General features: G+C 42.4%; 1 protein-coding gene across 1 annotated transcript in view; it reads right to left on the reverse strand.

Annotated features, from left to right (window-relative positions):
• Positions 1-27,191, reverse strand: part of foxp2 (forkhead box P2) — a 112,993-nt gene that overhangs the window by 45,041 nt on the left and 40,761 nt on the right. The window contains exon 4 of the mRNA XM_087787772.1: positions 14,275-14,470. Within this exon, the coding sequence (XP_087643898.1) occupies positions 14,275-14,463 (189 nt within the window). The 5' untranslated portion in view covers positions 14,464-14,470. The remainder of the gene's footprint in view (positions 1-14,274; positions 14,471-27,191) is intronic.

Consider the following 27,191-nt stretch of genomic DNA (forward strand, 5'->3'; position numbering starts at 1 on the left):
ACAAGCATTAAATTATTTTTGGGGCTTATTTGCCTTTCCCTTGCATCTATTTGGCTGCGTCTGTAGACAATTACGCTTCCCTTGCCAGACTCAGGTGCTAATAATGAAGGACAAATAGAATCGTACGTGTAAACTTCCCCCACTGATGAAAATTTATATTAACTTTCTGCCACAGTAAACAGAGCTGCATGGCGACGCCCTCCCCAGAGGGTTGGTGAGATGAGTTTGCTCGCTCCTAGCCCAAGAAGAAAGAAGCGAGTGCTGCTCGCCGAAGTGAAGGGGGAGGGGCTTTGTTTTCAAAGAAGAACGATTTCAGATTAAGAGGGTTTGAGAGCGGGAAAGGAAGTTTCATGACTGAGTAAATGTTTATTATTCCAATACATGTAGTACAGAAGACCTGCGATAAAACTCAAGTGTGCAAAAAAAAAGGCCCTACATGTCAACTATGCTAACAGCAAGCTTTTGTTGATGACTTAAGGATGATATCAGGAAATAACAGAGAAATAATCACTTCTATGTCAATTAACTTTTCACAAATATCATTTTTCAACAACTTTTTTCTTTTACCTTGGGCGATATTTAGTTCTCAAAATGCTTCCACGAAGACTTATGAAAAAAAAACAATGGGATGGAGAAGAAACTAAACATTCTTGAAGTTGAAAGTGATATTGGAATATTTAACCCGCAAATATTAGCATTGTCACCACGTGTTGCTAGCTTCCTGAGCTCCGCTATCTGGCGGCAGTTGTGTTAACACGTACGGCCGTGGAATCAGCAGGCACCGTGATTGAAAGCACCGGAGCGTGAACCGTGGGCCGCGACTCCTCTTCATCTCCCTTGGCTGCCGAAAACCGAGTCTTTCCTCTGACCCGGCGCCACTCAGATAAGGTGACAGCGAGCCCATTCAGCAGCGCTCTTTATCTACTGCCGCTCTCCTGGAAGTCTTTTAGAGGCTGACAGCTGAGGAGTGCCACAATACCAACCATCACAAAGGGAAAATAGAGACAGACGGAAGAAAGGAGTGCGATGGTATTTGTGCGATTTGGACTATAAGGAAGTAGAGGTCAAGTGTCCGGTGCATTGATCTAAACACAGCGACAATACAAGATTGATAAAGCTTGTATTGTGGCTGTGCTGAATTTCCTGTCGACATATGAACTTCTAACGGTTCTTACCGAAGTTTGGCAAATGAAAACATACAATATAGTTATTGATATTGATGAGAGAGGTGTTCTGGTGAGTCTATGGATGGTATATGGATTCATGTCACTATTTTAGTGCACTAACTGACTAAACTGAGTAACTGAGTAACTGAGTCAATCACAAGCAGATTAACCAATGAGAAGTTGTACCTAAAATACTTTTCACACAAATCTGAGTGTGCCTTTATTTTTACCATATGACTAATTTGTTAAGGTACAGTTGACAATATCTCAATATTAACTCTTATCATCAAAAGTTGACATTTTAAAGATTTAAAGTAGGCTGCATTTGTGATAGCTTTGTCATTAAGATTTCAGTTCTCTTTTAACCATGGCTGTCAACACACTGAACATCCACAACTTGAACTGCACTACAAACAAGAAAGTAATCAAAGCTTCTTTTCAGCCACTAAATGAGCTTCAACAGCTGCATGTCAGGAAATATCAGCGTCGACTCCTCGCTCCTGACAATGGAGTGGTTTTTTCTCTCTTTGTTGACAAGCTCTTATTAGGAAGCTCCTGGAAAGAAAACATGGCCTGAGGCGACTGAGCAACTGGACAGGAGAAGCGAGAGGCAGAAGCTGTGAGTCTTGTCAACAGCAATAGTTGCTGTTGGAAGTTGAAAGCGCTCATATGGGGGTCAACAGAGAGTCAATAAGTGAAGAAGTAGCGGACCACTATCTCAGCTCAAAAACACAGAAGAATATTCTGAGCTGCATGTGGTTTGCATGAGCGCTGGTTTATCTACCTGTGTGACTCCCTCATTGGTTGTGTCTTGGGGCCTCTGGGTCAATAAGCCCGAGCCATGAGTCGGTCTCGGAGATCAGGTTAACTGCTGAGTGTAAGTGTTACCCTGTTGACGGGTCGATTAGAGAGGAGACTGAGCTGGTAATGCTCTCATGCTGAACTGAGCTGCAGACACAGAGATTACTTTCAAAAGGACATTTGTGACAGTTGATGGTGATGGTTAACATGTACAACAATGCTTTACCAACTAAGTGAAATGTATTCCAATGAATGTTATCAGAAGGTTTATCAGGGAGCTGACCAGCACCAAAAGAGTATGTTCCTGGCCTTCAACAAAGCTACAAAACTACAAAAAACAAAATCATGATCTTAGAATATTATGTCAGTTTCTGAATATTTATCGGGTTATCTGGTTTATGAACTGAATCCCAACAGTACCTAAGTGTTCAAGTTAAATCTTTTGAAACTTAAAAAAATATGTCTATGAAATCAAGTCATTTTCAAGAAGCGAGGAGCAGCCAGGTATCATAATGCTTCCGTAATTAACATGGTGATTGTTTCTCCGCTTTTTCCTTGTCTCTTACGTAACGTCTTTTCCGATTCTCCCCTCCAGCGATCTTCACACCTCCGTCGGCTGAATATTCCAATTACGAGGATGCGTGTTTGACCTTTAAGTGAGCTGGAGAAGATACAGTTATCTGCCGTCCTCGCTGACATGCAGCGTCTATCAATCAGTGTTCCCGACTCCCCCGCCTCCCCACTACAAACCCTCTCCAGGAGACGGTGCAATGGTTGAGAGATTCCAGACTTGTATCAGCAAGGAAACTGAAACACATGTAGGATATTAAAGAATTTCTTTACATGTACGGTGGTTGACCTGGATTGAAGACCGTGATCCTGCCTCAGCTACATGTGTGGTCATTAACCAAACCAAAACGGAAACCTAAACCTGAGAATGTATTGACATTCAACTGCAATGCTAGCTCTAGTATTCAAGAAGACCATCTATATACCGACTTATTAAGGACTTGGATCATTAGCCACTTTTTCCTCCTTAATCTAATCTTGAATTCTTTCCATTAGGTAACTGATCTTGGCTGGCCATTGAGCTGGTCAAGGGCAGATTCCACAACAAGATCCTATAAGATCACAGATCATCTTAAAGCAAATGTTCATGATGTGGTTGTTGAAAGCATGATCTTGAATCATCATGAAGGAAGAAATAAATACTCCACAGCTCTCTGACACTGACTACACCGTCTCTGGTTACTACAGGACCTGTCAGGCGACACACTGCAGAACCCACCTGCGATTCCTCACCGACAGATTGAGGCATTCTTCATACTTCCCTAAACAGCATTCCATATCACGCTCCTGAGAGCAAGCAACAGCGAGTGCCGGCGGGCCAGATCTCCGAGGGGCTAATCTGCATCTCTCATTGAATCAAGAATGGAAATTCACCACAACTGTTCTTTTTCAATTTCATGCTGAAGTAGCTCAAGTTAGTGGATGTAATTTCTCCTAACAAGAAAAATTTATCACTCTGTCGCACACTTACGCTCGCCTATGTGACGAGCCCCCCCTTCTTTTTGTGTGTGTTGGCTGAGCTTTGATAAATGTGCCAAAAGCGTGATCACTCCGCAGGAGGACGTGGCAATTACTGTGGTTATTAAAAAATAAAAGCACTGGTTGAAATTTGTGTCAAAGACGAATAATTAGATCGCGGTGAAAGCGAGACAAGCACTGAACGGAGAGAAAGATTGTGTTTGTTCAAGACTAAAAATGATGTCATGACACGCAAACTGTTTGAAAAATGGAGCCGATGGATTTTCTCCTCATGGGCCAACAAAAGCATGTTTTGCCTGCTAGAAAGAGGTTTTCTGAAAACAAATCCATTTCTAGTTCACAGCAGATCTCGATTATCGCGGTGAATTGGGTGATGAAGTCCAAACGGGTGACAGGGTATGTATGAAGAATGGTATCGCTAAAGCAATACCAAGCTTGGCCGCGCCGGCCGGCTAATGTATATTTATCATGTAAACTTCTGATGAATGCATATGCAGAAGAAATCAAATCAGCTGGCGCGTTCTTCATTCAGATTTTGCAACCGGCGTGAAACCAATATCAGCTTAGTGTCTAGTGGAGCTTGAAGTGCTGCGCTGAGCCCACAAAGCATGATGTGCATATGCTTGTGGCGTCGGCGTTATCGGGGTGGAACAAGCAGCTTTCCAGTGCTATCGCTGATCAATTGAAACAGGCTAAGTCCTACGAGGGTAAATAAGAAGCCGTTAAGTCCTGATCACGAATGGCAGGTAGTTGAGGAGTAGCTGTGGTTGTTGTTGTTGTTCAAGTTTTAGAGAATTCAAGTTGACATGTTGTCGAGCTGACAACAAGTGGTTGCATGTTGTTTATCACTTCGATCCTCATCAAAGCTTTAAAATAGGGAATTTACTCAAGAGCAGTGTTTTCTGCAAGTCTATGGTCATTACTCGGTATTTCAGGCACATCAACAGTTATTACAGCTGGACCAATGCCAAAGAACTGGCAGGCATAGGGCAGCTATGTATCAACCTTCAAATGTCCTTAAAACTACCGTTCTGTCTCAATAAGTACTGAAGCCTGAGCAGAGCTTCCCTAGATCGCCACATAAACCACTGTGACTGACACAGTGGACATTGAAAGTAAAATACACTTGAGAAAGGACATCTGATGTATAGAAGGTCTCACTGTCCTCCTCTAACTTCAAACAAAAATAGTTAGTTATTAAAAGGAGTAAAAAGTTATTCTAATGTAGAAATACTACAGCCATGATCCGACCATAGCTACTGCATGTTCTGAGTCTTTTATAACAGATCAGCTTGACCATCTTAAGCAGATATCACGGGAGGTCCGCTCATAATCCAGCATGTAAACATCCATCTGATACAGACGTCAGAACACCTTGACAGCAATCGAAGGCCTTTAAAATTGGCTGTAAACCCAGTAGTTCCAGAGGTAAAGCCTCCAGTGAAGAGCAGCAAAGCCAACTCTAAGTAACATGTCAGTCAACTCGTCTGTTTGGATCCTTCAATTCCCGGCAGCACAAGCTTATTTACCGCATTTGTATGAAAAGCTGCAAAGACGTGAGGGCTGACTGGCTCTCTTACATATGTATACAGGCTTCTGGACGGAGTGGCGGGGGTCGTATGAAGAGCATCTCCTGCTTGCAGTCGGGTGGAATTACATCTACAAACAACATTGGAGAAAGACACGCTCTCGGAAAATGGGTCAGGGATGAAGGTAATCTGAGTGACGCTGAAAGTTGGGAAAACTTTGATGATACCTGGAATCTGCTCGATGTCATTAGCGATTCTGCGGCTCGTCATATTAGCCCGATTCCGAGTCATTTTGAAATGAGTTCAGGAGGCGAGGAGGAGGAGGGGGGCAGCATCCACAACAAACCGTCGTCTCAGACTCTGATTTGTTACTATTCATGGCTAAAGCGGAGCGAAACTGTAATACTAGACATGCTTGTTAAATTCACAACACTCCAAAGCTGCCTTCTAGCAAATCCTGTCTTTTGGTTGTCAGCTTAAGACAGCCGGCATATGCATATGTAGGATTTTTAAGCTCTGTTAAATGGATAGTGGTGTCGCGGCCTATCAAATGACTGTAAGCCACTTGGGTTTTTTCATTTCAGTCAGGGGGAAGGGGCGAGTTTACACAGAGGCAGGCAGGAATGCATCACCTTGTGTGCTCTGCTCCCGTTAACGGCACATTACAAGCAAACAGAGGTATTTACATGTATATATTCAGGTGATGTGACAGTAAAGTGCCACCCTGCCATATTAACGACGGTCGCTCTGTTTAAGCCGATGACAGGGGAGTGGCAACAAACAATGACAGAATGCCTGTTTTCGATTGTGAGGCCCACAAAAGATGATACACCTCTCACCAGCCAGGCAAATAAATTACAGCGGCGGGTATCGAGCTGGAGCTGGAGTGTGCTTGTGTGCATGCGGCGCTGTGTACGTGTTTGTGTGAGTGGACTTATAGATCCAGTGCCATTTATTTCCCAGAGCTGAAGCAGGGGCAGTTAGGGAGGCGTACAAAAGGAAATGAGTTGTGAAGTGACCATTGATCCAGGGCCTGGACTGTGATCGCGAGACTATGAGCCGCTGAATGGCTGCGTCTTATTTAAACCGAGGTGGTTCACCCTGAGTCAAGTTCATTTATCAGCTGGGTAATGTGCTACTCAGGAAAAATAGAAAAGAAAAGAGGCGAGGTCAAAAGATGAAGGCGAGATTGAGTTGGGAGACTATTTTACACTCGGGCGTCCTCCAAGGACCGTTTTATAAACTGCTTTTATTAACTTAACTGTGACATGTTTATTTTCTTTTTGTAAAAAAAAGGAATGAAATTAGAGGTCTAGAAAATGGATGTACAGAGTCTTGTCCATCTGTCATCTGATGCACACATTTTTGAATAAACAACAGAAATATCAAAAAGTAATGGTCAAATTGCAAGTCTAAAACTGACAAATTATATACACTGTGAAGCATTTTACATGACTGACTTGAACCATGTTGACCACCCCTGTGATAAACTATGAAGAATTACCAATAAATATTCTCAGTACCTCCTGTATGTCACACAGAAAATCATAAAGATAAGAAAAAATTATCAATTTAGGTGTTCAAAACATCCATCTCAAGATTTGATATTAGCAAGTAGCAACAATGCCCAAGGTTTTTACACTTCTTATAGAGATTTGTGGGTCACTCTGTCACGAAGAAGGTCAAGACTTGGTTGGACAATGAAAGTTGGTCATTTAAGAGCATTTAGTATTTTTGCAGAAGGGTCTGGTTCCACCCTCTAGAGTCTAGACTAACAACTGATACACAGTGACTTGCTAGAGCCTATATACCTGCTGAAGAATAAAGTGTTTTACATGTAAGTGACGTAGTTTGTCCATCCTAATCCAAGCAGAGGACTCGTTTTGATTGCAGCAGTTTTTGAAAACTTGGCAGAATCAATGACAGATGATTATTCATTTGGTATGTGAAAAAAGCCATCCAGGGTTAGTTAAAAATCTCCTGACAATCCTACTTGACCATGGTTAGAAACCTTAAGTTCAAACCGTATGTACGCATGCTCTTGTTTTAGTTCATTTGGTTTACTCAATGTCCTTGTGACTTTTAAGGCAGTAAAACCGAGCAGCTATTCTTGTGTAGAGGCTCCTAACACACCTGCACATGACGGACGACCGATGCCAACTCTTTTTAGTGCTTCCTAGCGTCCTTCTACCTTCACAGCCCCGAACCGTTCAGGCATAAAACGCCCATAAATGTTTATTTCCAGCACATTTGGCTCCTCTCAATACCTCCGTCATCTGCTCTTTAAATCCTCTTCCTTGCATCCACTCCTTCTTCTCTCCTCCTTTTCTCTTTCATGCCTTGACATTTTGCCGCTCTCTTGGGGAAGAACGCCACGAAATGGAGTTACTGAGAGAGCGCCACTGTAAATTCCAGGAGGCCGCATGTAATGTGTCTTAAACATGAGACGGACAGGCCGGGTTCCTCCGTGCAGGAGAATAAGACGAGGACGGATGGCAGCGAGGATGGAGGAGGTAGAGGATAATAGAATAATACTGTGTTTCGTCAGGGGAAGGGGCTGAGCAAACAGGAACCATGCTGTCATTCACACACTATATCTTCAGTGTCATCGCCAGAGTGGATCTGCGGGCCCATATGTCACCGGCCCTGTATGTACTACTCAGCGGGGACCGACAGGAGACGGTGGGAAGGATGGCTCTCATTGTAAATAAGTCAAACATAAAAGCTGGAGACACCTTTTCAGAGAACAAGGGAAATAATTTTTCATGATCACGTGTGGCTCCATCCAAGCGTGTGCGGCAGAAATATCTCCTGCTGCTGATGGTTTCTGTCCTAAAGCACGATTGATTCAGCACTGCTTTGGGAGATTCCGTTATTTCGTTTACTCCTGTGTAAGATTTCCACTGAGGTGCAGTCAAGTTTAATAGAAAGAGGTAAATCACAATAGGAGCTATTCGAATAAGGTAGGAAAGTATATGAATAGACAATCACAGTGCATCAGGTTCTCCCAAAAGTCAAGAATCCAGGCAAACATACACAGTTTGTTGGGATGAGTCCACAGAAAAGTATTTTGCATCTTTGAAAAGTGCTCCTTTTGTTTGTCAGCTTTTCACTGTATCTATAATCATTGTCCTCTTGTTTAAGCATAAGAACACGTTGGTTAAGAGTATAAAACAACATAAATCGTACAACATTTTGGGTTTGAGGGGAAACATATGACAACTAATAATCTCAAATACATTATTATTTGTGCTCATCCAAACAGGAATTAGAGTTAATTTAGGGAGTCTATCACAGCTACTTTAGGACATCCTGGACAGTAACCAGTGTAGACAAACAACCAATCTTTCACACACACATCTCTGTAATCATTTTACTGTGAATGGCCACCTGGTAGTACAACCACAAAAAGAACATAAAAACTAATATTATTACTGCCTGACTTGCTCTTCATCAGCCCCAGTTTTTCTAAACAGGTCAATCAAAAAACTATGGAGTTCTACATCCTCCAACACAGAGCCTTCTCCGCGTCATCGGACCTCTGTCTCCACAGCATTAGGGGTTCGAGTTCAGACAGCAGAAAGGATGGCTTATTGTAAATAAGTCAAAAATAAAGACCGGGCCAGGGGCAGTTTCGCACGGAGGAGGACAAATCATCCTGACAAAGACGTACTTCTGAACATTTGCGGTAGAAAATAACCCCCTTATCTCCTCCAGCCCTTTCATGAAAGAGTTCATATTTCAGCGACGGTCTTTCTTCTGTCCGGCGAGGTGATTGATGCGTCGGGCCGGTGGGCCGGCGTCTTATTTACACACTTGAGTGGGGCAATCTCAGGCCCGGAAGATAAACCTAATGAGCTTCTTTGTGTAAGGGTGTAAATGAGCGACACCATCCTCCCACTGTGCTTCCATTTTGCTGTCCAAAAGGGACAGTGTGGGTGATTAGGCCTTTAAATTATGCTCAAGGGCAAAGCATAGATTTGCATCTTTGGTGTGTGTGTTGGTGAAAGGAAAGGGTGCGCTCAGACAGAAGGAGAGGCAGGTGAAGGACGGAGGAGTTGAGGCGCTCCAGGCCTGTTTGCAGGATGGTAAAGCACTGCTGTCATGGTTATTGAGTATCTAAACAAGCAGAGGAATATTCAGCGCTTCACTTTCAGGGAGAAATTTCCCTTTCCTTCAAAATGAAAAGTATTTTCCTCCAAATGCTGACAGAGTCCACGTCCTCTTGTCTCCTAAAGCGAGGGGATGCAGGTTAATTGCTGTCGCGCTCACATCGGACCTTTGTCTCGTACCGCATCCCTTAGGTGGGTAAGCACTTTGGAGCATGTAATTTATGCCAACATACTTAATTTATTTAGCACAGCGCAGGTGGTGGACGTGTCTTAGACACAGATAAGACGAGGGTTGTGTGAATCGCCTCTTCAGCGAAAACAAAATGGTTTAATCTTCACGGTTTAGAAACATGGATGGGGAAATCTTGAGAACACATTTTCCCTTCAGTACATATCTATTATAAAACTATCGTTCCTTAAAAGGTTGTTTTTTTTCTGCTGGAAATATATGATAACATTAAGGTCCATGAGCTGTATTGTTCAGTTCTGAAAGGTATAATTTTCATTACTGTTGTCAGGACCTGTACCTAGTACCACATGTCTTGACAGCCATCCTTGACAGTAAGCATAATGGATTGGAAGGAGTTTTCTAAGGGAGGCAAACGTCCTTTGTGAGATAACCTGGGAACAAACGCTGTGTGTACAAAACAAGGACAGACCCTCATTGCAGAGGCATCCAAGCTAAAACTTTAGCTAGTACCAATCTTTTCACTTGTCTTGTAGATGCTTGGACTACCAGCAGTTAGTTCCAGTATCCAGTATTTATGAACCTTAAAAAAGGTTTTGATTAACAACATTATCCAGACTCACATCTAGAGCTCTCTGAACAGGAGATGACCATCTACTTGGCAGTCGCTAGCACATGATCTAGTGCAGTGAAACGCAGCAGTCTACTGCAGACTTAGGATCCCACACGGAAAAGCTAGACAGACAGATGATGATGATACTCCCTGACAGGGCTCCTCCTCATACTTTGGCTAAATGATCTCATAATAAATACTCTTGTATCGCAATGACTAATGTCACAATTGAACTCGGGGCCTAGTAATTCCCGCCCGGGTTTCGCCACCCCCTGCACCCGAGGTTGTCTAAATAGGCCTAATTTGATTTGAGATTGCAGATTAGATGCTCGCTGTATCTGATTGCAATTTGCCGGCCGCAGATATGAATCAGAGCGGATGATGATGAATGTCGCACACACTAATTACCCGACACAATGATCACCATAAAAGCTCCAGCATCGCAGGCAGCGAAAACTGCTGAGCTCATGTCGGAAATTGATTTATCCATTTTTTATATATTGCTGTAGTGTGTGCGCGCGAGTGTGGATGATGTATTGATCTCTGAATGTGAAAGATGAAGAGGCCGTTAGTTGATTACGCTGCTACGCCATGGGTTTAACCAGGATTGATGGACTAATAATCCAGAATATTTAATTCCTCTAAATAGGATTGCGATGATTGATGGATGTTTGGGGAGGAACTGGGGCAAATCTCTGCTCATCAGGTGTTTTAAAGATGATTGCTGAGGGAACGACGGCTTCATAACAACCAGCTCATCACTGTGATAGACACTAAAGTAAGAAAATGTCTTTAAAGATTAACATTTTAATATCCCATCTCACCTACTGGAATGTCGGCGTCATTACACTTATTGGAGTTTTTGGCAAAGGTGAGTAAGGCCATTTTTTTCGCCTAATTGTGCAAATCTCTAGATTTTCTGAGGATTGTCACCAAGATATTCTGTCGGTTACATGGCAGATTGTTCATCTTTACAGGTAAAATGTTGAACTCAAATATTCTTTCCCAGAAGATAAGAACTATAAGAACTAGAAACCAACATGGGAAAATAAAGCCTGCAGTGTCACACACTATTTAAAAATAAAAATCCAAAGGAAATAGAATAAATAAGGTTACTTTTACATCGAAAATAAGAAAACACATACTAGTATAGGTTAATGGTTGTGTGTGTTACGAGATGAACTGATGATGAACTGTTACACAACACAGTTCATGATGAAGCTTGTGTGTTATGCGAGTCTATGTGAAAACAAATTTACTTAAAACACAGAAATACGAACTACGGATATTTTAATTTCCGAGCGTAACGAAGCGTTTCAGAGCTAATTTGCATGGAACGAGGAATAATTACGGGCGGGAACTTTGGCCATGATGCGAGTCCTGGAAGCCTTCGGGTGGAATCGCAGGCCGGAGACCTTAAGATGTTTTTTTCTAATTATAGCTGCAGGTGGTATCGAGGGGTGGGGAGCGGGACGTCGGGAGGTAATAGCAGAACCCAGAGGGACGGTGGAGAATTCATCAGTGCTTATTATTAATCACCCCCCTCGTCCCCCCCTTCCCCCCCCCGCTGCCTCACAGTGATGAGCAGCTCTTATACCCGGCGGACCCCTCAATGTCACCCCGTGTATGGCTTGAAAATTACACCATTTCATTTTACAACAGCATGAACGACTTATTACTACATATTTTTTATTTTTTTTCTTTAAAAACAAACTTTTTAAGTGTGAAGTTCGACACCGTAGGTTTTTTTGGGGGATACACCGGAGTTGAAATTCATGGCCAAAATGGAAAACTGAAAATGAGGCCAGAAACCAAAACACCAAATAAATGTATTATGCTAATCTTTAGTAAGCATTGTATTTATAGCTGTAACTGTGTGCTGACCATATAAATATAGGGCATTACTATTGTGCAAATTAATATTTTTGGATCCAAGAAAAAACAAATTGAAAATATTTTAAACAGAACTGACATTTATAATAATAATAATAATCAGTTTTTCACTCAGAAGAAAGTTCAGAGCTACAATTATTAGCAGCTGCATAGAGCTGATCTCTTTAGTTAGCTCTTTAGCTGCTCAAAGGGAACCAAAAAAGAGACAATTCAGCAAGTGCCAATCTTTCCTGATCTTGGGTCAGCATTACAATAACAATTGCTATACAATTGGTAATCGCCAACTATGGGGTTTTTTCAGGTCTAGAGAAAAAAAAATTCTGCATTCTCAATCTTTATACACCCGAGGAATTAAATGTTGAATTAAGAGCTAATAAATATAAAGTTATTGATAGGAATCACACATATCAAAGAAACCAAGTTCTAATGTAGAACACGCAATGTACACGCAAGAACACCAATGAAAACTAAAGGTAACAGAAGTGACAACACAAACTGCTAATGAAAGCTATTGAAGTTCAAAGGTCAATTAAACACTAAATAGAAAGATTAACTTGTAACTTTGGTACTAATCTGATACTTAAAATGTCTGTATATTGGGCTGGAGCAGTCATCATACTGGAGTGCTAACAAGTATTTCTGTGTACCAATGAAGTAGAGCTTGCAACTGAACTGCTAATGTTACAACTGAGACAGATAACATGACATAATAAAACACTGACAAGCTAATGGTCTGTACCAGTAGCTGCAGTGCTATTCCAACAAACATGCTACTGTATCCAAAGCACACGCTACAGTAGTAGTACAACATCTCAACTATTCATTAACAACTTGTTATGTTCAGGCCAGTTTTTAACGGTGCTAGGAAGAACAACATAGACCAGGTGACCACATGTGCTCCTGAGCTACCAGTGCACACCTGGACAGCTGTGGGACTGGGACCGGTTCAGTATTTTCATAATCAAATTCCTCTGTCTCTTTTATACTTGAGGTGGACGTTGTGGAGCCACAGGACGTGTGTGAAGTTAACAGCCTCTGTTTTTAAAAAGCCTCTGGAGACCTGTTAGCTGGACCGCTCATTTCAATGTGTCTGTCTGCGGCCCACCGAGGCCACTCAGGGGCTGGGCCTCTTTTTTTATCACTCGACGTGGACTGTCATACACCCCGAGTACACCCCCACATTCATCCCAACGCCACATGCCGCGGTCGTCTGTGTGATTCAGGAGCCTAAACTAGCATCTCAGCTGATTTAGCATCTCAGTTTGAACCTTATTTTGATATAAAACTTTTACTGTGTATTTATTGTTTTGGTTTGTCCTGCAGTACATCTGCATCTTTAAATCTCATTTCAAATGAGGAAAACCTACTTTGATTTGTTTACAAAAAATGAACAAAAACAAACAATTACAGACATAATTAAAACATATAAATAATAATAAAAATGTTTGAATTAATGTAAAAGGTCTAAACATTTAATAAATAAATCAAACTAAATGTTTTGTCCATAACCGTTTTTATATACATATAGTATACACTGTTTTATTAAATATACAGAAAATTAATTGAAATAATTAATAAATATAAAATATAGATTTTATGTTTGGTCTTTTTTCAACTAAATTGTACATTGTAAGCAGTATTTTACTTGATGTTGCAGAAGCCTTAACTGACACCAGCTACACAAAATATGTAAAGAAAAACGGTTTCTTCTGATTACAAGAGTCTGCGTTAACCAGATGTATGAGGAAAATAAACTTTGCAGGTCAGATCTGCAGCAAGGATCCAATTGAAAGTGAGGAGTCCTGGTGAATGAGACCACCGACGGGGTCCAGGATCGGGAGAAAGAGAAAGAGAGAGAGTGGGGGGGCTGCAGGGCACCTCCTCACTCACCCGAACCAACTCACCACAGGGCTTCAGCTGCACATGCACACATGGAAAACACCCTCAAACCCCCCTAAAGCCTGCGCCCACGACCCCTCGACCCTCACCTCCCCCCCCACCCACTGCTCTTTTCTCCGAGCTGTCAAAGCCATCATTCGGCGTGAAGAGACACCGGCAGCACTTGACTCTTTTACACCGCCGGGCGCCTGACTTTCACAACTCCCCCCTACACTCGCGGTCCCTAAAACCTCTCCGTCACATTCCTCTCTTGTTAGCAACAATCTGAACAGTCGACGAAAAGTACATTAAAAGTGCAGAGTCTGGAGCTGGTGGACTAGGAGGCCCTCTGCTGGTAGTGACCACGCATCTCTACACGTGGCCTCACACATAAACAACAACAACTAAGCAACAACAAGAGTGACTTCAGCAGCTCCCCCAGCAGAACCACGAGCAGAACCACGAGCAGACAGAGTCGGCCACGGACGAGGCAGCCGAGAGAGAGAGAGACAGACGCGAGAGACAGACGGGGAGGACGACAACTTACCTGCTGTTGTTGCAGATGCAGCAGCCCGACTGTGCTTACTTCTCCACTGCCGGTGTCACCAGCACTTGATCTGCCGTCTCGACTGCCAGCCTCTAATTGGCTGCCGCTCAGGGCGCTCATTCCATTTTGACTCATTGAACTGTTGCTTATTGTCTCCGCGGCCGACTCCTGCATCATCATCATCATCATTTCAAACCTAGAAGTGATTAAGAGGCACCAGTTAGGGCTCTTCTTCCTCACCCCCCCCCTCCTCCACAAACACACGCCGGTCCTCCCCTCTTTATTTTGCTACTCTTATACATTTCTTTTTATCGCCCCCACCCTTTTGTGCAAATTAAAGCATTTAAAGGAGAGCAGGGGGAGAGGAGGGAGGCAGGGGGGAGGGGTGCAATTATGCATTCACTGTGCAAATGAAGGGATACAAAGAGACAACGTTAATAATCAATATTGAACCTCCTGAATGTTTAAGTCTAAAATATATTTTCAGATATTTAAACACAAGCTAACAAATCTTTTTAAATGGGAAGAGTGGGCGGAGTCACATAAACCTGGCTATATAAAGATGTATTAAAAATATGATCCATTAATGTTGAAACTAAATAATGAATAATGAAAGTAGGTTTTTACGATGACTTGTTTTTTTGCAATAGGATCACGTAGCTGAGGCTATAAACCAGAGTGACTCGTGATGAAGGAACCATCATTTAGTGAGGAGAGAAATTAGGAGCAATAAAAGAAATGAGCTGCGACCGTTCACTGTTACGAATTGAATAGTAGAATAAATGATGTCACATTATTGCCACGTTACACACACACACACCCTGACACACACACACACACGGTGTACCTCTTAGTCAATATGTTTCTTAAATACATTAAATCATCAAAACAGCAACAAAATCACAAATTAAATCACTTTGCAAGAGCTAAACACAAATGTTTATGTAGTTTAGGAAAGAATTTGTTTGTGTGATCGTGGGGTGTGTGTTCATTAGCAGGATCTTGATCTATGTTTTGTTAAAGGTTTATTTATGTGTGTGAGTGTAAGCATGAGTGTAAACGTGCCTCGAGTGAGCACGACAGTGTGAATTATTTTGCGATCATAGATGTGCGAGTGTGTAGCACTCCTGATGAAGGTGTGTTTAATTGTACCTTTTTGACTGTGTGTGTGTAGATGGTGTTGAAGAAAGTCCACACTTCAGAAAAACAGGACACGGGTTGGAGGAGGACAAACAGAAGAGGGGGGTGTCGGGGGAGGTGAGGGGGGGCGGTGAGAGAGAAAATGGAGAAGCGTTGTGGTGGAGGTGGGTGAAAGTGGGTGAGAAGAGATGAAGGGGGGAGGCAGCTGCCCAGGACACGAGTAAATAAGAGGAGCAAACAGGCCTCCTGTTTAACACACACACACTGATGGAGAGAGGAGAGGAAGACGGGGGAGGAGGGCAGGGAGGGAGGGGGTGAGACTGGCACCATGTGACACACAATCCAGTGATGAATTCGGTGTAGTCCGGGCCGCGACCAGCCTGCTAATATGTATTCAAATGAGGCATCAATTTTACATGGACGCTCCGCAGAGAACAGTGTTCTGCTCAGAGACCGGTCCATTGGACCGCCGACCCGGGACAGGCATGGACCAGCTGACCTACAGAACCACCACGAAACCAAGTCTAACAAACAATGTCTGAGAAAATAATTTTTTTCTAATGACCAAAATATTTTTTTAAACTAATAACAATAGATATTTTTTTATTTTAAATTTCCTTTCCCATTTTAATTATTTTTTAATTGAGCCTGAACATGGGAGTTAAATCTCGACTAATTCACTGATTTTACTTAAAATGTTTAACAATTCAACAATTTAAATACAATTTTTAGATTATAATCTCAACCGGGCGTTCATAAAAAATTAAAGTAGCAGACGACGATAAATAAATGAAAAGGAATAAATATCAAGAAACAAGTCAATCACATTAATATTAATGGGAAATCATTTGAATATGATAACGAGCCTCCTCCCACTTACGAGGTGTGCACTGGTGATGTATGCAGTGTGTGTGTGTGTGTGTGTGTGTGTGTGTGTGTGTGTGTGTGTGTGTGCAGCTATCAGATAAAGGCTTTAACCTCGATGACAGCGCTGAGATAAATTAATTAGCCATCTAAAGTCGACGCTCACATCTGCCAATTAAAGTGTCAATTAGAAACACTAGATAGCAATATGGACACACACACACACACACTGACATACAAACATGTGACATGAACGCGAAGAAAGCAACATGAACTGTTGCATAAAATGTTTAGCACTAATGCACATAAACACACACACTTTGCAAGTAAAGGCACAGACACACAATAACACACAAACAGAGAAACAAAAGCAACACAAACACTGACAAACAAATGATCAGAGAGAATCACAAGAACAATGACACACACAAAAGGACATATGAACACACACAATCTCACTACTGTATGGACTGGTGGTGTCACTACTGAGCACCCGAGGGCAAGAGAGAGTGTGACCCCACAAGTGTGTGTACAGTACATGTGTGTGTCACCACCCGGAGGGGGCACCAGTCCGCCCTGGACCAACTGGGTCGGAAGGATCTGGTGTATGTTCCGGGGGGTTACTGCTGTGTGAGTGAGGCACGCATAACTTCACACAATGATCCAAGGCACACTTCACTGGGTAATTGTAAAAATCTTTCTTTCATCTTCAAAGCGACAATCATGCCAGGACACACACACACACACACACACACACACACACACGCACGCACGTGTCGAGGGTGAAGACTCTTCCATCTTTGTTTGGAGCTCTAGAAGCACTAATGTGGCCTCATTACCTGTCCTGTCTGCCGCTCCATCATGTGCAGTAAACACACACACTGACATGGCCATCCATCTGCTGACAACACACAGCTGTCTGGAGGACACACACCTAAACACACACAACATCAAATCCATGTTCTCACGCTCAAACCACTTCCATCATAAGCAGCAGCTCCTCCAAATTCTAAACAAGAGCAATTTATAGCTACAGTATAGTTCGATAGTGTGGGGTCAAAGGTCAGCTGTTGACTTGACAGTATTTGACAGGACGATTAGAGATTGAAATAAAAAAAATGCATTAAAAATAACGAACTCTTCAAGAATCTCATCCAATCTCACATCAACACTATAAATTGTGTCAAAAGTAGGATCATCTTAAGAAATCTGGGTCTTGTTCATTAACTTACATTTTGTATGGTTAAAATGTATATTATAAAATGTTCACCTACTATGTGAAACAGCATAATAAATAAATTGATTTAAAAAAACATTTAATTTATGATGTATTATATTTTACATACTGATGAATCATTCTGCCATAACAACAAAATAATAGATTTACAAAATAAATGTTTTCAACTCAAAAAACATTCAGAGTATATTTAGTTTATGCCTTTATCTTATTTACCTCTTAATATTAAAATAGATATTCATGAAAAAAAGTATATAACGTGACAATTAACTCAATGTTGTCATGTTCCTGATTTGATTCCAATTTTATTTCAAATTCTCTTTTGATGCAATAATTGTTTAATATTTTTATTTTCCAATTATTTTATGTTATTATTTGGATTTAATTTTTCCTCTAAAGACAAAGGTCTCAACGTCTGCCAGGTGAAAATCGGGGGGCCTGCCAGATCAAAACAAGAAAGTATAATAATAGCAGGAATGACATTTCACAGTCGGTCGGCTCTTCACGCTCCCTCATCGTTTAAAATAATCACAGATTGTGTGCATGAGTGAAATTAATTCATCATTGCTGTAAGTTTCTGTGCAAATAAAGAAGTATGTGAGCAAGGGCGAGGGCTTGTCATCCCACACTTCAGATTGCTTAATAAATCAAAATGCCACGTGTGTGCCGACAAAAATGCTGCCGTGCATTTTAAATGATTATCAGATTGGAAATATATTTTAGGGAGAGCTTACACATCAGCTCTTCTGACGCCGGGGTCAAAATGATACCACGGCTAATTCACAGAAGCTAACGATGCGTTTTGCTAATAATGAATTGTTTGGCAGAGTGCACAGTGGAACGTTCCTCATTTCGGAGAGTCGGATTATTTCTACGTGCTTTTGTTAGAGCAGTGACGCTTCTCTCCTTCCTGGAAATCATCGGAGTCACGATGGGAAGTTGCTCCTGAGGGTCGTGTCGGAAAACTTTTCGCAGTTGGGGGTCAAAGATTGTTGAAAGGTTGTAGAGGTTGAGATTGTCATTCATTTATATGTTCAAGCTGAGGTGTATCTAATCCACAGAGTAATAAAAATATGAATATAAAAAATGGGAAACACTAAAATCAAATCACCAATCGCAGATGAAAACTAAAAAAAAAAAAAAAACGTTTTCTTGCAATTACACCAAGACAATCCAAGCCTCTCCAGTACTTGCTTAGCTTTGAGACAAAACCTCTTGGTTAGATTTTTGGTTTTGTTTGTTACAGTTTCTCAACATGGACAATTTTGTTTGATTCATATTACGCTAGTTCCCTGTCTTCCTTTATTTGTGTGCACTACGGTAGGCTAGAGGGTCAAAACCACCTAACTCAAAACGCCATTTAGCGTTTTTGTATCCGTTTTTTTTCCATGCGCATTTGAATTTTCTTTTATTTCCCAAATTTCGTACCACAAAACCCCTATTTTCACTCAACTTTTAATCATTTCCACTTCGTCAGCTACTAAAAACATGCCGAATTTTAAGTTTTGTCATTCGTAAAGAATGCAATGTCGCCCCCAAGTGGTCACAAGCATGTATTTAATGTGATAAACAACGATACGATACGTTGCGGGTGTTAAAAACGGTGTACTTTTGTTTAGACACTTATAGACCAACACAATCTGGATAGAGAGACGATAACGAAATGGCACGATATCAAATGACGCCAGAAAACAAAAAGAAAAAATAAAAGTAGAGAAAAAGTGTACAATGAAGGGATTAACCCTGGCCTGTGGAGGGAGGGTCCAGGTTTGATTAAATCCTCTACACCCATGGTCTGTTGGGCAAAAGGGTAAACACCAGCCTCCCTAAAGTCCGTCCGGTCTCACTGACGGAACATTCTTTCATGTTCATGGCTTCACAGACAGAGCACAGATTCAGGATTCCTCTAAAAATATAATCTCTGATTGTCATTTTGATGTTTGTGCTCATTTTCAGGTGAGTCTTCTGTCCCGACACCAGCGTCGGCGAGCTGGATTAGCAGCCGGCAGCGGCGCCCGAGAATTAAAGGCTTCCTTTCCGGGCACTAAAGAGCCGCCATGAAAGCGCATTAATGACTATTTCTCATGAACCTGTGTATGTTAATGCTCTCAGATAGAGGAATTCAAAAGCGCTTCAGATTGCTTCGGCGGGATCGGAGGGGGGGCAGAAATCATATTTACAAAATCAGGAGTGGGCTCTGTGAAAAGAATAATGGACTTTTTTGTGGGGATTATTCAAAGCAACAGAATCAAATGTGGTTATCTGGCGTCCGACTGGAGAAAACCTCAATTCTTCTTCAATAAATTCTGTGATCGGAAACGTTGGAGAAGGTTGGAGAACTTAATTCGCTTCTATTTACAACGAGCAGATGAGGCAGCGGTAGATAAAAGTGGGAGACTATTTGACTGCGCCAGTGAATGGAGGGAAATGACAAAGAGACGGCGCGAGTGTAAAAGTGTGTGTTCAATCAAATGTAAGCGTTGCGCTGGTGAAACCTGAGCGCGATATCGTGTTAATACAAATTCAGTTTTATTTGAACGACAAGGGGACTATACGTTCGCCACGCTGTCGATCCAATAACGCTGAATGGGGGGAATTTAATCTTTCCGTTTTCACACCAGTGTTATTCACAAACACACAAATAGACGTTTATCAATTTTGGAAGAGTGTGTGAGCATTTTCAAAGCGTGGCGTCAGAACCTGCAGCAAACTCCAGTGGGTGGGATGTCGGCACTGCAGCGCAAGGGTCGTGTCGTGGGGACTGAAAGGATGGATCTAGGAGCGGCGACCCCACCAGGATGACGACGACGATATGGTTTATGCCCCAGATGAGTGATGGTCCACCTAAGTAACGTCACTGGAGAAGCTGTGGTAAGCACTGAGACTCCTTCACCCAGAAACGTTGGCGTCAGCTGACGGGATCAGCAGGAGCCGGTGAAGAATCAGCAGCTCTTCCGTCAGCATAAGAGCACCGCGAAGGAAGAAACAGGAAGCCTAAAGATCTATACGTGAACTTCAGGGCTAACCAGGGTAGGATCCCGGAGCGACCGAAAACAACTTGAAAAGAATCCCAAACACAACAATCACCTGAGAACACCTACGTCTCTTGTGCGACTCTTATCGATGAACTTTCCACGAGGAAACTTGTTCAGCTGTTTGAACTAAAAATAGAAAGCCAGACGAGCGAGGCTGCTGTGCCAGCCTCACTTCAGCAGCTGTTCGGCGCGTGAGCACCGACAGCCCACCCCTCATCTGCATATTTGCCAATTGCATTAATTAACTCAACCCACCTAATCAGGGCTAATTGACCTATAAAGAGGGGGGAGGCCTGCACGTCTCGTCCAATCATCTTCAGCAGAGGAGGCGACTGGCGACTCTTTATAAAGCTGCTGGAAGTTCTCGGACGGGAGCTGGTGAGAGCGGCTCGTCGGGAGAACTCTGAGGAGATAATTACTGCGCCGAGGACGTCCTGCTCTCCGGATCCGTTGGATGGGCGCGAGGAGCGTCGAGACATATCTCACTGTGACGTTTCCAGTTATTCCTGCGTGATTAGGGCCATTATGTCGGCGCCGCTGATTGATGTCGTCATTCCCTCCCAGCAGCCCCGCGACCGCAGATCTTAATGAATTGGTAAATAAGGGTGAAGATGGCGCTCGACAATGCTCAATCGCAGAGGAGATTTATGTAACCAATTAGACGTGGAGCAGCAGGACGGCACCGCGACATCATCGCCTCTTTCAAGAGAGAAGAAATATTACCGAAAACAAAGACGGACGCAGAAAAAAAAAATCATTCATGTTCTTTTTTTTTTTTGCTATAAAGAATCCATTAAAAAGAATTTCTTGAACCAAAATGTATTTTATAATTTTGTTTTGATTAAAAAGATATTTGTTAAAATGTGTTTAGCTTAAATCCGTAAAAAAAAAGAAAATGTAAAGTGTGTTTTTGTCATGCGAGATTAGTTAATATTTATCTTTTCTGACAAAGTAGAACAATCGACATGTTAAAACGGTTAAAACCCTGAGCCGGTGAACTGCAGTGAGATGATATGAAGAGCCAGCCGTGACAATCTCAGCAGAATGTATCCTTCAGATATATTGCTTGATCCTTTAACTAAATATTTAAGTTCTCCATCCTAATATCCATGTTGAGCTTCAGAAGCAGACAAAGAAACACACCCAATCGCCCGAAAACTGCTGATCTCTGCATCTCTAGATATGTCCAAAAACTACATAACCAGAATTTTCAAACTTAATTGATCATTTTTTTTTCAATTCTGCCGATGATGAAGGTGTTTAGACGTAATCAGAGGTGAAAAAAGCTTCCAGAGACGTGGAAAAACGGATCGACAGCTGTTGCCTGAAACCATGAAAATTGCTCGGATGAGTGTGAGGCAAATTGGAATCACAAAAACACACACCGTGATGGTTTCTCAGAGCCGTCGAGTTGTGAGGATGTTTTTTTTATTTTAAGTTTAATCACCCAAAATGATGTGACAAAAAAGTTTGTTTGTTTGACTGGAAGTGCCGGTCAACGTGTGTCGGTAGATTTAAGGGATTTAAAAGTTAAGATCTTTGATCTTTTATATCAGCTGAAATAGGAGAAAATCTTTCGATCGACAGAGACGCGTCAAATTTCCTTTTATCACCTTCTTGTGTGTAATTGCCTCTTGACCTGTTATGAAACAAAAGAGCTCCATTATTAGGAAGTGTGTGTGACAGCAGCACTTTTGGAGGAAAAAAACGATGTATTGGAAAATTATTTTAAATGTTAGTTTAGACATTAGATTAAAATTAAATAACACTCATAATTACAATATTAGTCAATGGTTATTCAGTTTAGCGGGCACTGTAGTCAATCAAAAATAAATTAAGAATACTGAAAATAAATAAAGATGACATTTGAGTATTTGCAGTTATTAACTATTTCAAATCCAAAGTGCTTTTGTTTTAAAAAAAAAGAAGTAAAACATCTCATGTTACGCGGGAAGAATTGCAATTACAGTCATTTAGAGAAATGGAGTGATATGACAGTTGAGACAAAGGAAGAGAGCAGAGCGGCGAAGGAGAGGAGGACCTGCAGGTGGGAGCTCATGCAAATGAGGCAGCGGCGTGTACGGTGGTCGCGTCATTAACCGCGCGCGTTTAATTACATCACAATTAGCGGCGCGCGCAAACAAACAGCCGCTTAATTGGCGCAAACATTTTTATTTTAGGAAGAACATAAATCCAGACGAAGACTCGGGAGGAGAAAAAAAAAGTGGTGGGTGCGAGCTAATCACGCAGCTCATTATGCATTAGAGTATTAAATTATGAAGACCCCCCCCCCCTCGCATTCCTGCACAAAGCTCTATGAAATGTTAATAGTGAGCCCCACGCCCCCCGTGCCCCCCCCCCCCCCTCACCCACTCATCAATATTTAAGTAAACAAATCACTCGTCAGCTTCCAATAATTAGTCGTCGATTTTTGAATGATGGGTGATTGACACACACACACACACACACACACACACACACACACACACACACACACACTCCACAGAAGTTCGCCAGCACGAGCGACACACACACGCACGCGGGATGGAGTTGACGGATGGACGGCTGACTCTCTCTCTCTCAGTACCTGCAGGTGAGCTGGACCGCCGCTTCCGCCGCCGCAGAGGGTCTGGTGTCAGCGCGTGGAGAGGCAACACTATCTGTGTCATCACTCCAGCCGTGTTTATGGGGGACGGCATCATAAACAAGCCGCCCCCCCCCCCACCCTTCTTTTCTTTTTTTCTTGCCACTGCTACACCCCCCCCACCCCCCCCTCATCTGCCCCTGGAGCCCCCGCCTCCATCACCTCCTCCCTCGCCACCTCGTGCCATTCATGCATACCTAAGTCACCCTTCGCCCCCCGTTTAAAAAAAAAGAGGCAGAAAAGCTCTCTGGTGACAATTATTCTATCATTTTCACTTGTCACCGGGACAATTACCGACCCGGGACCCCCTCCACCCCCCCTCACACACACACACCAGCACCAGTCGGACATACAGATAAATAGAAAACTCTCAAAAGTGAGTTTGAAACGAGCGCAATATTTGTGCACTAACACATGTGTGACATTTCGCCCGGGCGTGAAAAGAAAGTTGGAAACTGAGAAAGAGTTTTAAGCGCGTGTGAAAATTGGGAAACATTTAATTGGATTTTGGGTAATTCTCACAATTATTTTAAGAGTTAAAAAAACATGATGGGTTTCATTACAATTACACAACAATATGATTGTAATTACGCTTGCACTATAAAGTGTGCGTATAAAAGGTTGTAATGACAATTTAGATTTTTTTTTTATTGACAATTACATGATGACGGTTATTACTTATTTTACTTTTTCTACTCCCTGGATCAGAGTGTGTGTGTCTGGCGCGCGTGTGTGTGTGAGAGGGGACCCCACTTCGCGTTGACAGCTCGTCGGCTCCCCCTCTGCTGGAGCCGCACGGTGAGCAGTAACAAGTGGACGACAGTGTCGTGCGCCCTCAGAAAAAGTACATTTTACAATTTGCAAATGTTGTTCAACTTTTTCACAAGTTGTATTTAAAGCGTGTGTGTGTGTGTGTGTGTGTGTGTGTGTGAGCCCTAAAATCTCCTGCTCCAAAACTCGTGTGAATTCAGAAACGAAACTACGACACTAACTAAGTTCGTGGTGTTTAAGACTATTTTTTTTAATTATTACGAATGATGTTCGATTGGCACACACACCCTCTCTCTCTCGCACACGCACGCACGCACGCGCAGGCTCTCCTCCGTTCTAAAAGTCGCACTTCCCTGCGCGCTCTCTCACCGCTTTTCTCTGCGGGGCGAAAACACACTTCGCCTCCCTCTCTCTCTCACACACACACACACACACGCGCGCGCGCACACACACTCGTCGGGGCAGCTCCACAGCACACTCGCGAGGAGGCGACCGGACCACGAGAGGTATGTGGATCTTTTATCCGGCTGGAGTGCGCGTGCAGAAGGAGGTGAAGCCCTTCACAACCATTAGAGACGCACCTACCTCGAGAACCACCGCAGATCCACTCCGTCGCTCCGCGGCCACGGGCATTTGAAGAAGTACTCTCAGAAGAAGCGAAAAAAGACGCGGAGGAAGAAAAGGTACCAAAAGAAAAAGTAGTTTACGAGTATTTGTGTTTCACCGCCGCGACCTCCGCCCGGTCCCGTCTGAGAGACAGTTGCAGCGCCGCCTAATTAAAACCCGTCAGCAGCCCCCGCTGGATTGTTTTGACGCCCGAGGACCAATAGTACACAAAAACCAGAGGCTTGATCGGTGGGGTGGAGGGGGAGAGGGGGGAGGCAGAGGGGGCTGTTCGAGAGGGGAGGAGGGTGGCGAGAGTTGGCAGTGTGTGTAGAAAGTGTGTGCGGTGGCGTGGAGGAGAGAGAGAGAAAAAAAGGGGGCTGTCAGAGGAGGCGTTTTGTAGAGGAATCCAACAGGGGAGGGGGGGTTTGGGGGTTCATATCGGATGCTTTTGAAAAATATTAGCTAATATTTGTCAAAAACACAAACTTTCTTTTTCACTTTTTAAATTTGATCGTTATGGAGAAAACCTGAACCGACGCCCACTATTCACCGTTTTATATTTAAGATCATAGAACCAGTTGAAGCGTCGCACCCGGATTTATCATCGTCAACAATGTCTCTCAAGCATAACATAAAATGATATAAACTTAGTGACTAGATCATCTTCACGAAGAGGGAACTCAGTGTTCTGACCTGGAATCATTTCATCTTCAGACGTGTGGAAGATGTAAATATGATCTGAATCTTTTCTCGTCCTCTTTACATAAATAGAAACTTATTTAACTACAAAATAAATGTATTCTGAATATACACACAGCATATACATTGTTCAAGACGTTAAAAAATAAATAAAACAGGTGCATATGTATGTGAATCTAAAATGAATTTTAAATAAAAAAAACATGAATGACTTGATCATCCGAGGATAAACTAATACTATATATTATAATAATAAAAAACACTTCATGATCACGTAAATACTTGTTCATTCTATAGTAAAAAATAAATAAAATAATAATAATAACTTTTTTAATATAAATATAAAAATTCCATAATTTAAATAAAGTGTTTATTTATTTTATTGCTTAATTAGTGCAAACTGCGTTAAGAAGTCAGTTATCACAATAATATTTTCATTATTTCAATGAAAAACATGGATAATGTAATGTTTGTCACATCGTCTTTTATCACATGTAAGTTACCGTGGTTTCATTTGTACAATGTACAGTTGAGTAATAATCACGTCAAAGACAAAATCTAAACTGGGAATAATATTAATTAATTAAGTTTAACCGTGTCGTCTGAACAACAGCCTGAAAGTTACAATGACTCCATGAAGCGAAGGATGCGTACAAAGACAGAAATCATCTGAATATTAATCATGGCGTCAGTGGCACAGAGTAATGTGACGTGACACCAGAGGAGGGGCTGTGGGTTCCCGCATCCAAATGTGAAGCCACGAAGGGTTAAAAGATCCTCCGACCTCAGCCGAGTCTGCACAAGTGGACTACAGAAGAGATCAAGCCTCACCAGTGGACTCCAACAATATGATGGAGTTTTTCTTAGCGCCCCCTCCACGGCAAACATAAATGTTTGTTAACCCCCTTTTGTCTCTCGTTTCACAGATGTTTCTGCTCGTCGCTCCAGCAGACAGGAATCCACTGGAAGGAAGAAAAGGCTGCGTCTGCCCCCGAGAGCCGGCACAAAGACCCCCAAGTCTGCTGGCGGCAGATGCAGAGAGATGGTCCATCTGCCACCAGCTCGCCGGGACACTCGGTAGTCGAGACTTTTTTTTTTTTTTAAACTTTGAGCTGCGTCGACAGAAGCGAGTCAATCGAGCAGAAGAATTCAGTGAAGAGCTGCTGACGGGGCTGATCATCTCAGATAGGCACCTGCACGTGCACACGAGGAAGCACCAACATGCTGTTTACGAGGACTCACTTCCTCAGGTGAACGGGGTCGAATCCCGTCATCCAAATAAAGGACATGAACGCTCAGGATGGTATCACTCACCCTTTAAAGTCATCATTCAAGACATCAAGACTTATTTTGCAGCAACACTATCATCTTGTCAAAATGCCCACACAATCAAAACTTCAAACTCAACTACCACATTTTTAAATTATAACACAGAAACAATATCAGAGCTATAAACTTTACATCCTAACCCATCCTAACAGCAGGTAGACATCCTGTGAAGTGACAGCCTCCCTCCACTAGATCACAGTGTTTTCACCTGAGAGTATTAGGATTATACCAATAAAGAATACCAAAAATGTCAACAACAAAAAAACAAATATGCATAAATAACAGCTTGTATTTTGAGGGAGTATCTGTGGTGAGAAAAAATAATTTATTCTATGACACCTAAGCCATCAATCCATCCACTCATCCGAGGTTAGGTCGCGGGGGCAGCAGTCGGAGCAAAGACATCTGGACTTGACTCTCCCCAGAAGACTATTTCACCTCCTTTAAGAGAACACTGAGGTTTTCCCAAGTCAAACAGGAGACATAAGCTATCCTAGTGTCATGGGTCTGCCCCGAGGTCTCCCCCCTATTTGAAAATAACAGAAAGACCTCCAGAGGAAGGGGTGCATGGGTTATCCTAAAAATGTGAGTC

Source organism: Callionymus lyra, chromosome 3 (genome assembly GCF_982586985.1).
Source record: "Callionymus lyra chromosome 3, fCalLyr1.hap1.1, whole genome shotgun sequence".
NCBI lineage: Eukaryota > Metazoa > Chordata > Actinopteri > Syngnathiformes > Callionymidae > Callionymus > Callionymus lyra.